This window comes from Pectinophora gossypiella, unplaced genomic scaffold (assembly GCF_024362695.1).
Source record: "Pectinophora gossypiella unplaced genomic scaffold, ilPecGoss1.1 Pgos_129, whole genome shotgun sequence".
NCBI classification, from domain to species: domain Eukaryota; kingdom Metazoa; phylum Arthropoda; class Insecta; order Lepidoptera; family Gelechiidae; genus Pectinophora; species Pectinophora gossypiella.
The window spans coordinates 1-12,965 of record NW_026063218.1 but is presented as its reverse complement, the minus strand read 5'-3'; the positions used below and the strand labels follow the sequence as shown (position 1 = coordinate 12,965).

General features: G+C 36.3%; 1 protein-coding gene across 1 annotated transcript; it reads right to left on the bottom strand.

Moving 5' to 3' along the window:
- Positions 1-2,995: 2,995 nt before the first annotated feature.
- LOC126380844 (degenerin del-1-like) lies at positions 2,996-12,397 on the bottom strand (the record flags this gene model as incomplete). The annotated part of the gene is made up of 5 exons (XM_050030434.1): positions 2,996-3,188; positions 6,600-6,700; positions 8,243-8,357; positions 9,320-9,391; positions 12,298-12,397. Coding segments are annotated over 5 exons (581 nt in total), but the record flags the coding sequence as incomplete, so codon positions are not given.
- Positions 12,398-12,965: the final 568 nt, after the last annotated feature.

Sequence of the window (12,965 nt, the reverse complement as noted above, 5' to 3'; positions counted from 1 at the left end):
ACAAATGTGGCCAGCCCACTGCCACTTCAGTTTCCTACCTTTCAGAGCTATTTCGGTAACCTTGGTTCTTTGTCGGACCACATCATTTCGGATTATAGAATCCGAATCGGAATCGAAGTTTCCCTCAGAGATAGCTCTGAGGGAAACTCCGAGCATCTCTTTCTATAACACACTGAGTGACCGATAGTTCGCCTTATCCGATTTACATTGCGGCAAACTTTTCCGACAAGAAAAACACCATCGTTTTTAATGCAAACAAGTGGACGTTCTATTTTTTTCCGTTACGTTTTCACTAACACCCTGTATTGTGTAATGTAACATAAGTTTTATAAGAAAAAGTTTCGTTTATCGACAGACTCGTGCAATTTACATTCAATACAAAACTTGCAGGGAAATATAATTGAAGCTTGCGAGTTTTTTTTACATGAGTTCGTGGTGTATTTCTTTATACTTTACATAATTACAATAACTCTTTATTGCTTATATGTGAAACTCATTATATAAACAATTCCTTACAGACGAACGATTGCTACAAAAGACAGCTTAATTGGTAAGGTAGAAATTTCTTCCAAGCAACCTTTAGATGTATGGTACTTATTAAATAAAGCTGCGTGACCAATTAGAGCAATGAAAATCGGAAAGGAGAAATTGTCGGTCCCGCGCGGATTTGCCTATCTTGTGAACGTAGTTGTAGGAAACAATATAAAACAGCAACTTACATTGTTACAATATAAAGCAGCAACTTACATTGTTACAATATAAAGCAGCAAATTATATTGTTACAATATAAAGCAGCAACTTACATTGTTACAATATAAAGCAGCAAATTATATTGTTACAATATATAAAGCACCAACTTATATTGTTACAATATGAAGCAGTAACTTATATTGTTACAATATATAAAGTACCAACTTATATTGTTACAAAATAAAGCAGCAACTTATATTAATACAATATAAAGCAGCAAATTATATTGTTACAACAAAGAACAGTTTAGTTTGTCAGTTTGTTTTGTAGCCGTTACATGAGCCATGTCAGAGGTCTTTGGCCTCAAAAATAACCCTGACACCAGGGTTGATGACGTTTGTAATGCACCTCATTAAACACACGATAAGAAAAAGTTTACAAAGATTCTTCTCAAGTGAACACGCTACATAATATTTTTGGTTTTATTCATAATAAACTGGCGGACGCCCGCGACTTCGTCCGCGTGGATTTCGGTTTCCGCGGTAAGAATTACCAATTTTTTTAAATTGTTAAAGCCTATGTAAAAGCTACATTATTGTTCATACATTGTTTTAAGTTTACGCGGATACTGGTGCTAATTCCTGTAAATACCATCTAATTTTATTTTAAGTTATATCTGTCATTTTCTTATCCGCCGAAAAGGAAAGGGACGGGTAATCGACAAGCATAAAATTTATGGAACACACGTCAATTTTAAGCACAAATCTAAACCAACCGTCTAAAAATTTTACATCAGTCAATAACCCGACACGTTCATTTACTCATTCTTCCTAAAATTAAGAGCTGTGAATCATCCGTCCCTTTCCTTTTCGACGGATATGAAAATGACGGATATAACTTAAAATAAAATTAGACGGTGTCTGCAGGAATCGGGGCCATTGTCATATTTAAAACACATAATAACGGATTCTTAGCGCACTCCAATCTCATCAGTCATCCCGTGATCATAGCACTTGCAACGGTGTCGAAATATCGGGAGTCTCATATCCCTGCTGTAAACGCGGTAAGAATCCGTTATTATGTGTTTTAATTACATTATTGTTAAGTTTAATTAAAATCTATTCAGTAGTACTATTTATGCGTGAAAGAGTCACAAACATCGAAACATACATACTCTCAAACTTTCACATTTTTAATATTAGTGAGATAGCGTTTACAGAACCTCTGCAAAAAACAACCGTAGTAGAGACAATGAAGTGTTTCACTTCTAATTTATCAGGTCCGATTTTGATGATTTTTTCTTTTGTAGTGGTAGTTTTTTAAATCATTTGATATCAGAAAACCCACTCAAGATAGTGGGGCAAGTATTGCGATCATATAAAAAAATTATTGTTATTTTTTTATTCTAACGAAAAAAACCCCGACCGTTAACCGGCCCGGTGATTTATTATTTGTTCGTCCTGAAGTTTTGTCCCATATTCTAAAAAAAAAATTACAAAAGGAAGCATATTGTTTGGGACGATCTAGGATTTTTTTAATGTGGGACAGAACTCAGTTGGGCAAACAAAGAATAAATCGGCCAGGTTAATGGCAATATGTTCGCTCCCTATTACGTGGGACTTAAAAATAGTTGGCGATGAGTGGGTGGACATTCATACATAAACTCACGCCTGTTTTCCACTGAGGTAAGCAGAGATGGTATGGAATTTAATTTCCTTCGATCATGACACTATTAATATTATTAATATTGAAACTGTGGAGAGAAATACCGTATTCCCGAGAAATGCATTTTTGGAGGTATGTGACCTAACCTGTATTAGGCTGGTTTTCCCTTCGCGGGTTAGGTCAGACAGGCAGTCGCCGTTGTAAAAAGCCGGATGTGCCAAATATTCAGGTTAGGTAAGCGGACCCTGTGAAAAACGGGATAATGCTAGGGATGATGACTATTTATAACCTAACCTACCTCTTTGATGATACAGGCGTGATGCTATGTTACGCTAAGCTAATTATATAGACGCAATAATTATAGTGATGCGAATTGTTTCGTGCCTACGTACTATCCGCATGGACACAATCGAATCTGCGGGGGTTAAAAAGGCCACATCGAAACAATTCATCTAAGAAAGCAATATTGCAATTTGACATTTGCGCATATAAAAGTAAGTGCGCAATGCAAACAAATGTCAAATAGCAATATTGCTTTCTTAGATGAATTGCTTCATTGTGGCGTTTTTTACCGCCCTGGTAGACAATGTCATAATTCGCAACTGCTGCTATGCCTATTAATTAGTGAACAAACTTATACCTTTTCTCGTACTTTGGATACTTATTCTCTAACTTAGGCGAGACAACAAATACGTGTTTCTTTATTGGACTAGGTTTTCTGTTCCTTAAAGTCTTCCACATGGTGAATATGAAGTCCAGGATGAACCAGACAAGCTCGAGCAGGCTGATGATGGAACCTCCCAGACAAAGACCGAAGATCCCTCCAAGGTTTGCTGAAAGTAAATAATTTATTTAAGTCAATGACAAAGAGGATTTAACGTTAGTTCATTGCGATCTTCTTCTTCTTCTATCCAGATCAATGTTTCTTCATCAACCCTGGTGTCAAGGTCACTATTGAGCCGCAAGAGGCTCCTCATGTGGTTCATAACACGATGGCCATAAACAGACCCGGACTGAGACTTAAAACCGACCCGGACACCGGGAGAGGTAATCAGCCCTCTACTACAAAATCTAGGCTTCCAAAAATGAAAATACGGTATGGTCAGAAACCAGCCTGCGTGGTAAGAGCGTTAGGCTCACGATTCAGGTTCGATTCCCGTTAAAATCACTTTGTGAGACTATTCTTTGTATGGTAAGGAGGCTTGAGTCACCTGCTTGTCCGAAAAAGTAAGATGATTCCGAGCTTACTTGATCCCGGCAATTGCCGTAAAAAATACACCTCCACCGACCCGCAGTGGAGCAGCGTGGTGGAGTATGCTCTATACCCCTATGTATATGTAGCAGAATAGTCGATGTTCGAGATGATAAATAGACTGTCTATCTATAAGTGTTGATCTATTGATTGTATGTACTTATATAGTTTTTAAAATTTAATTCTTTTTTTGAATATTTTGTTTGATTATTTTTCTACTTATTTGCCCTATGGCTAATACGGACCTGACCATATTTTGTTGGCAAAGAGTCATTAATTTATGTTGAGTGCATTTTTTACTACCACATTTCTTGTGAGCATTATAGATGACGATACGGCTCAACACCTATCACGTTGGTCGAACAGAAAGCACGGCGAGGTGTGGGTTATCAGTTTATCTTGTGATGGATGTACTTTAGACTTTTAGACTACCCCCCTTAAGATTACGTTTATGTTTTAAGTAGTTTTAAATCCAGCTAAGTATATTCCCTACAATCTTCGTGCGAAAGCACAGGTGAATGCATTAATTTCTTATTTGAATAATTATTTAATTTATTCGTCGTATTCTTCTCTTTAATTGAAGTAATTGGGTACTTCTGTTTGTCCAATATTATTCGACGAATATTCTTGACGAGTTTTACATAATTATCATAAGGCCGGCTGGTATTCATGTGTTGTCTGATTGTTGAATACTGTGCAAGAGCGGTACGATTTGGAGGTCCGGGTTTGATTTCCGATGGGGACATAGTCGAAATCGCTTTGTGAGATTGTCCTTTGTTTGGTAAGGACTTTTCAGGCTTGAATCACCTGATTGTCCGAAAGAGTAAGATGATTCCGTGCTTCGGAGGGCACGTTCGGCGGTTGGTCCTGGCTATTAGCCGTAAAAACACCTCTACCAACCCGCATTGGAGCAGCGTGATGGAGTATGCTGCACATCCCCTCCGGTTGATTGAGGGGAGGCCTGTGCCCTGCAGTAGGACGTATATAGGCTGTTTATGTTCAAAGTATGTGACTATTAGTTTGTGCTTTAATTACTTATTATTCATAAATTTATCACTTATAAAAAGGAGTGTAAACACTAATGGAATTACACATTAATAATTAATTAACGACCTGTTTAGAAGAAACTTACATATTCTTGTAACCACGTGATATCAATTGCAAGTTTTTATGACAGTATTACGTTTTTTCAACTCATATCTATAATTTACCCATACAAATATAACAGTAATAACTAATACAAATATCTGTTAATACAAAAGGTCTTTCAAAAAGATATCCTCAACCCCCCTCTCAAATTCCCCCCCCCACCCGAGCCTCCTAACCCCTCAATCCCCTCAGTCTATATTTTCAGTGTAGACGAAGGTCTCATAATGAACATTAATTTCTTACATAGCCTCATAATCATTTTGTGATAAGGACAAAAAATCCTTTAATCTCGTCTATTGAGGAAGTTGCAACCTTCAACTTATGCTTAACTTAAATAATAAACCTCAAGTACTGCATAAATTAATCTCTCTGACGACGTTGACTTAGCAAGTTTAATTGAGTCAAGCTTACCTTAATTTAAGCTTTACTTGAGAAAATATATAACTGTGTAAGTATATCGAATTATGTTTGTGTGGGTTGCACGTGAAAAGCTTTTTGGGGTTTAGAAGTTGGTGCTAAGTTTTCACGGACGGACGGGGTTGTAATGAAAACTTGAAAACGAAGTCAAGAGCAAACCCATCTTAAATAAAAAAAAAACTTTTTATTTTGGACGTGCTCCACAACGTGTAGTTTAGGAGTTTGATGATTTTTTTAATTATTTGCCTTATTGTTACCAACTTCAAAAAAGGAGGAGGTTCTCAATTCGACCGTATATTTTTTTTTTTAAGTTTTCAGTTTCTTGTGTCGTCCAATGTGGAAATAAATGTTGTCTTTCTTTCTAAAACTTATTTTTTTTTACTTAAGTACTGTTTCTATTTCGCTATGCACAATCTTCTTTCCATTTTATTTATACAGGATGTATGCATACTATTAGCATAAGCATAAGGCCTGCTTTTAGTTAACCTTTAGTTATACAATAAAGCATTTGATTTATATTACATGTAGTAATTCCAAAATCCGAGACTCCATAGGACCGAGATATGAAAACGACATACATAATAATAATAAAACACTTTATAGCGCACTCTACAAGATATTTACAGTATAAACTTATTCTAAGGTGGGCAAAGGCGGCCGTGTCTCTAAGAGCGATTTCTTCCAGACAACCTTCGGCAGAGGATATGGTACACTTGTACAGCTGCAGTGTAGCGCGCAAAAAAGGAAAATAAAATAAAAAAAATATATGATTTTTTTTTGGCTTGAATCACCTGATTGTCCGAAAAAGTAAGATGATTCCGTGCTTCGGAGGGCACGTTAAGCCGTTGGTCCCGGCTATTAGCCGTAAAAATCACCTCCACCAACCCGCAGTGGAGCAGCGTGGTGGAGTATGCTCCAGCAGTGGGACGTTATATAGGCTGTTTATGATATGTATATGAAATTACAATTGAAATACCTTACTGAGTAAAGCACGAACATTGTATTCCTTTTTTTATTTTGGGCGCCTCCATTGTGTATTTAATGTCTGTATTATTTGTCTTTTTGTCTTTGTTTTTTTTTCTATTTTTTTTTATGTCTGTAATGTAAGTTTGTAAATGTGGCGTCCAATATGGAAATAAATATTTTCTTTCTTTCTTTCTTTCTTTCTTTCTTTCTTTCTTTCTTTCTTTCTTTCTTTCTTTCTTTCTTTCTTTCTTTCTTTCTTTCTTTCTTTCTTTCTTTCTTTCTTTCTTTCTTTCTTTCTTTCTTTCTTTCTTTCTTTCTTTCTTTGTATTCGAAAAATATGTGTGATGTACATTATTATTGCGTATGGCAGACAAAAATAAAATATCCTGCGTGGATCATACGTGCAGCTTAAGATCCCCTAGCCAAGCCTGCCAGCCTGGCCTGTGATATAAATACATACCCATCATTTGGTCCCAGGAGTAGAGTACTTCCCTCTTATATTTGAGACATGTCGCAGATGAAAAGTGGACATCGATTTTGCTGTAGCTTTCGCTTAAGTTTCTGAAAAATAAGCAATCGATATGTTTTTTACACCTAAATAGCATAATGGTGCTCATCATCAGCGTCATCAATTTGGCGGAAATTGTCCACTGCTGACGGAGGCCTCCCCCAGGGCTCACCATAATGACCGATCATCTGCTATCCGGTCATCTAAAGGTATAGAGAAATGTGTTGAAGATGAATACGAAGGACGTATATGAAAGATCAGGGGGGTTAAAATGGCCACATCGAATCAATTCATCTAAGTAAGCAATATTGCTATTTGACATGTGTGTGCATTGCGCACTTACTTTTATATGCGCAAATGTCAAATTGCAATATTGCTTTCTTAGATGAATTGCTTCGACGTGGCCATTTTAACCCCCCTAATTACTTTAGCTATAAAGGGCAATCAGCTTGTGACAGAAAACTCTTCTCGACCCCGCCGATACAGTCGATGTGTCCTATCTACTCCTTCTATTGGACGGCCTGGCCTAGTGGTTGAGCGTTTGACTCGCGACCCGGAGGTCCCGGATTCCAATCCCGGGGACATATCACGGAAATCACTATGTCATCCCTAGTTTTTTTGATATTGCATGGTCAACCGATTGTCCGAAAGTAAGATGACCGGTGCTTCGAAGGGCACGTTAAGTAGCCGGTTCTGGCTTCTTTATACTTAAGTATGTATTCGTTATATGATGTCGGGGGCCTTTGGCAGCTCAATAATAACCGTGACACCAGGGTTGATGACCCACTCACACGAGAGAAGACCGGATATTGGCGATGGCACTCTCTGTCCAGTTTATTTACTGGATAAGCGTTTTAGTTGCCGAGTGAAATGAGAGCCCTAAGCACTTTCCAATAGGTGTTATGTATACGTTTTGACAATAAAATACCAGATAATATTTTGAATTTGTCAGAAAATAAATTTAAAGTTTAGGTGATGCTTACTTTATGTAAAAAGCTTATTATAAGATTAATGACTACCTAAAAGATAAAAATGTCTGGTATTAAATGTTTTCCTCTAGTTATTAAGTAACTTGTAATGTATACCCTAATTGATTTAAAAGATGTTTTACTGTTGGAGTTTCTTGTTATTTCGACTCCATAGCCATAACACCTTGCGAAATGACGTAAATTCAAAATTCAAAAATGTTAAGTACATTGTTCTTCAACAAGTTTACAAATTACGTTGAATAAATGATTCTGATTTCTGATTAACAATTTACTTAATACTTACGTACTGATAAAAACAATAAAATAATAATTATAAATAATAAATTTACTTACTTGTAAATTATATTATTATTTTAATTATTATTTAATTTTTTTGTTTATTATTATTATTTTATTGTTTTTATTAGTTAGTTAATACTTGCTTTGCTTGCTTTTTTACTTCTTTTATTTAGTAATATAAATGAAAAAAATTGAGAACTAAAATATGATTGCGATGCCACATTAAATGTGACAACGGTCTCAGTTCCCTGAAGAGCGACATTGTGCGGATGTGCGTAATATGTCTGTCTATTTTACAATTAAACAATGCCATTAGAGGAAATACACCTGAATTGTCTGTTCTGCCTCATATATTGCACCTCCTGTTCATATTGGATGTAGTCACATTTCTGTAGACATTGATTCTGAGACACTATATCCTGGATATTGCTCTTCACTTTGTCTGGAACAACATAAGTTATCATCATCATCATGTATTTAAGAGCCACGCTCTTGTCGGTGCAGCATTTTTTTAGAGAAGAATAGGGCAGTGGTTACCCTCTTGCCTTCCGCCCCGCAGTACTCTGTCTTTCATAAGTGCCATGCCGTCATAAACTGGGTGATCAGGTAAGAAATCATCTCACCAAGTTATCTCCCTCGCACTAATTATTCTTAGGAGCGTAATATTGACGGCGATATATTTCAGACAACATACTTCATATCCCTATAAATTAGGTAATTATTCTGTCGTCATTACGTAGTCGTTACAATAAAAGTAAGCCATGTCAGGCGCCTTTGGCGGCTCAAACTTTGACACCAGGATTGGTGAAGTCGGTCATCGAACTTACAATCCACACGAAAGGAGAAATACATCGATAAAACTTTGTCAACAGTAGTATAACATAACAACCGTGAAGCTGTGATAGCTCAGTTGGTAGAATGCTTGCCTCACACTTTGAGGTCGCAAGTTTGAATCCAGCACAGGCCTAAACCAATGATTGTCAAATATGTTTTCAAATTCATGTTGATTATCACGAGGCGAGAAAACCCACATTCCCGAGAAATGCATTTTCGGAGGTATGTGACCTAACCTGTATTGGGCTGGTTTTCCCTTCGCGGGTTAGAAGATCAGGCAGGCAGTCGCTTCTGTAAAAAACCGGACCTGTCAAATCTTCAGGTTAAGTAAGCTGACCCTGTGAGAAACGGGATTAAGCTATGGAGATGATGAGTATTACGTAACAACATAAGTCCACGACTATATCTCAATTGGTGTTGTCAGAGGAACACCAATCACAAGAACTTAGTACCTACCAACACCTCACTGAGCTTTCTGTTAGACCAATGTGATAAGTGGTCAAACGTATTAGGTGTTTTGATATATTATTAGGCCTAAGGTTTGGAACAAATTGGTACAATAAATCTCACCTATAGTCTGGTAGATACAGCTCAGCCTCTCCCAAGTACACTTGACATAATCTTCCACTTGTAATTGCTTTGCTGAAAGAAATATATTCAGGAATATATTTTTGATTCAGATATATATTTTTTTTTTATTATTTTTTTTTCGTAGGGCGTTGGTGTCTGCAAATATGCCGTGCGTCCTAAAGTCTCCGGCTCGTAGTTTTTAAGCAATGACATGTGTTTTTTGTTACACTTATTTATTTATGACAATAAATTCCTTAGTTTTTTTTAAATAAAATAAAGCATTAGAATAAAATATATGCGTCATAATATTACAATCTAGCCTAATAAGAAATTTATTTCTAACCTAATCTACTATACTTAAATAAAACATTAATTCCTAAAAGTTTGTCCACTGAATCATCTTAGTTTAATTTAAAGGGAAGACACTTTGTTCACATGTTTTTATATATTATACATCACTGTCACTGGGTTTTTTGTTCCACCTATTTCACTACAGTAATTCAAACGGGTGTGTTCTTTTTAATCTTCTTTTCAAACGGATACAATAATAAGGAAAAATAAATGGAAGGAAAAATCTCGTAAAAACATAATTTTCAATCATATCGGATCGCAATTTGAACAAAACGTGAATTGCATTGATTCAAGTACTGGTTCGGACTCTTAACCACTGAACCTGTGTTTTTATTCTTATTTGGGTCAACAAGAAATAATGAAGGATTTTCTTTTTATTTTTTTTATTTTTATCCTAGCTGCTGGATAGATGGCACTAAACTTGGTGGGTTACTGTATGGAACGGAATGTTATATTATTTGTGTTTTTTTTTCAAATCATAAAACGAAACGTACATGTCACATTTATTACGTTTTTTTTTGGCATGACGCGGTTTGCGTATTTGCCACTGACAATTAAAAAAAAGTATTTTTTCTGTCATTGGTATTTTGGCAATGGCCTAGTAACGTAGTTGATAAGCGCCATCTAACGAGTTCTTGAGAAGGACTTTTTATTTAGTTCCAATAAAAGAAAACCTAAAGAAAACATTGCGTGTGTCTTTCTATTTTCAGACACATAAAATTTTAAAAAAAAATCCTACAGCTAATAACTATAAAGGAGCATTTCCCACAAAAGGTCAGGGACTGACGGTTGACGGAATCAATTATCATCATCGTTCAAGGACGTATCATGCCAATGCGTATCATATCAATGCCAATGACCCGATCCCTCAGAGAGCCTATCAGCTCGTGACAGCAAACACTTCAGCTCTTAGATATCAATCCCGTCCTTGGGGTCAACCTGGGTCAACAAATCACTTTTAAAACTTATTTTTATAAAAGTGCGAATTAAATAGACTCGTGTCAGGGGTAGCTTATTAGAATGACATGGGTAAACGTATTTTTATATTTCATCACACCCCGAACACTTCATACAAAGCACCTCGTTTTAGACAGACACTTCACATTGACGTTATGGTACACGCGCATCTGCGTGTGAGACGTCTGACGTCATATTGAGGGCTTCCACACCGAAGGGGGTGAGGTAAACCTAGCTCAGCTGCTGGTGGGGAGCGGAGAGTTGCCGTTCTATACGTAGTATAATCTCTATTCTATGTTTGAACATAGCATTACATAGTATCACGTATCCCCGAAGGGATGGCTATAGGTGTATATATAGGTGTATAGTAAATACAACCACTTCTTGCCTGCTTTGTTCAAGTCCAATCTAAATGGAGGCGAGTCTTTTGGCATTAATCGGGAAAAATTGTTGGAAACCAGGTCATATCAATTTTCTATCACGATCATCGATCTTTCATTCATAATTGTATGACTCTTGGGATCGGAATCGCCTTTAGACATTGTGTTAATAAAAAAGAAAATAAAATGAAGCCACATATTACAATACCAAATCAAAATAACTTGTAACAAAGCCACGGCGAAGAAAACGTAGCAAAAGAGTCCGCTGCCTTTGTTCGTGGTTTATGGAGCAAAACCCTAAAAGTAAAATACATTCTAGATCAATACGAGCATTGAAGGTTAGACCGAAACATGTTTCATCTAAAGAAATATTTAGCGATTCAACTGTTTTATAAAACAATACCTCGCCAATTAGTCATCTCACTTAACCAATCAATTAATAAATTGCAATTTATTTTCTTTCTTTATTTTTATATTGTCTTATGGTGGAGAAAATACAAAACAAATTCACTAGGTATTTATATTTAGTACAATATGGTGTGTATCCTTTCTACCCACTTATGTACCCATCGTTATTTGTACTAGGAATGGTTGGGTACTATCAGTTACAGGTAAGACGGGATGTGACTTTGTTAAAATATATTTTTAAAGTATTTAGAGGACAATTTACCAATCCGGAAATTTTGTCGTCACTGTGTCTGTATGTACCGGACAATTTTATTATTGCAACGTCAGACGGCAACCGCAAATGTTTGAAGTCCCGCTGTCGAGAACCAATCTTGGTTGGTACTCGCCGGTTACTCGCGCGATGCGGATGCTTAACGCCCTGGCCCAGGACAACCCGGACGTTGACCTGTACAGCTGTTCGGTGGCCAAATTCACAGATGTGACATTTCGCTATTGTTCTAGTTAAATAATAATAATTGTTATGTCTTATATGTGTTTGTTTCAGTCGAATTGGTTTTTACTGTAATGGCTGAATGTAAAACTGTAAAATAAATAAATAAATAAATAGCTTCTACGCCGATTTTCAGATTTCATATTTCAAAAATAATGTATGTGGGATATAAAAATAACACAGGATATATTTTCCTGCTTTTATTTTACACACACCTTATATTAAAACCAAAATCCTCTCACCCGTCCGTCATCGCACCAAAGACTCCCCTTTCTTACTTTTTAAAACTGCCTTACGTCCCATTCATTAACCATCCTCCTTTCATACCACAAACAATCAAATTCCCATTCATTATCCTTACATAGCATTCTCACTTTCCTACATGTATTTACCAGAGTATCGGAAGGGAATACATCTACAGTAATTAACCACTCTCTTCAAGATGAGGATCGTCATACACTCCTCGTAAAACCTTCCGTCTTTTATCTGGTCCTGAAATAAAGTAAGATTAATTCATTCCGTGAGTGTGTTTCATTATTTCTTGCCGAAAGAAAATATTTTTGTTGCAAATATAAGCATAAAAAATAGTCTATACAGGGTTTTAGTGACATCGTAACGAATACTCAGAGGGATGATTCAGACCATGATTCTGAGTTAATATCAAGTGGAATTTTCCGTCGCAAAATTCATGTTATTTTTTTAGTTTTTTTAAATTATTTTCAATTCTATACTTTTGCGATGGAAAATTCCACTTGATATTAACTCAGAATAATCAGCTGAATCATCCATCTCAGTATTCGTTACGATGTCACTTACCATACAAGTACATACAGTAGCCATACAAGTAGGTATGGGTGTTAGTGACACTGTAACGAATACTGAAGGGGATGATTCAGACTATGATTCTGAGTCGATATCAAGTGGAATTTCCTGTCGGAGAAGTCATGAAAATTTTAGAGCTTATTTAAATTATTTTCCGTTCCATACTTTTGCGACGGAAAATTCCACTTGATATCAACTCAGAATCATGGCCTCAATCACCCCTCAAAGTTTTCGTTAC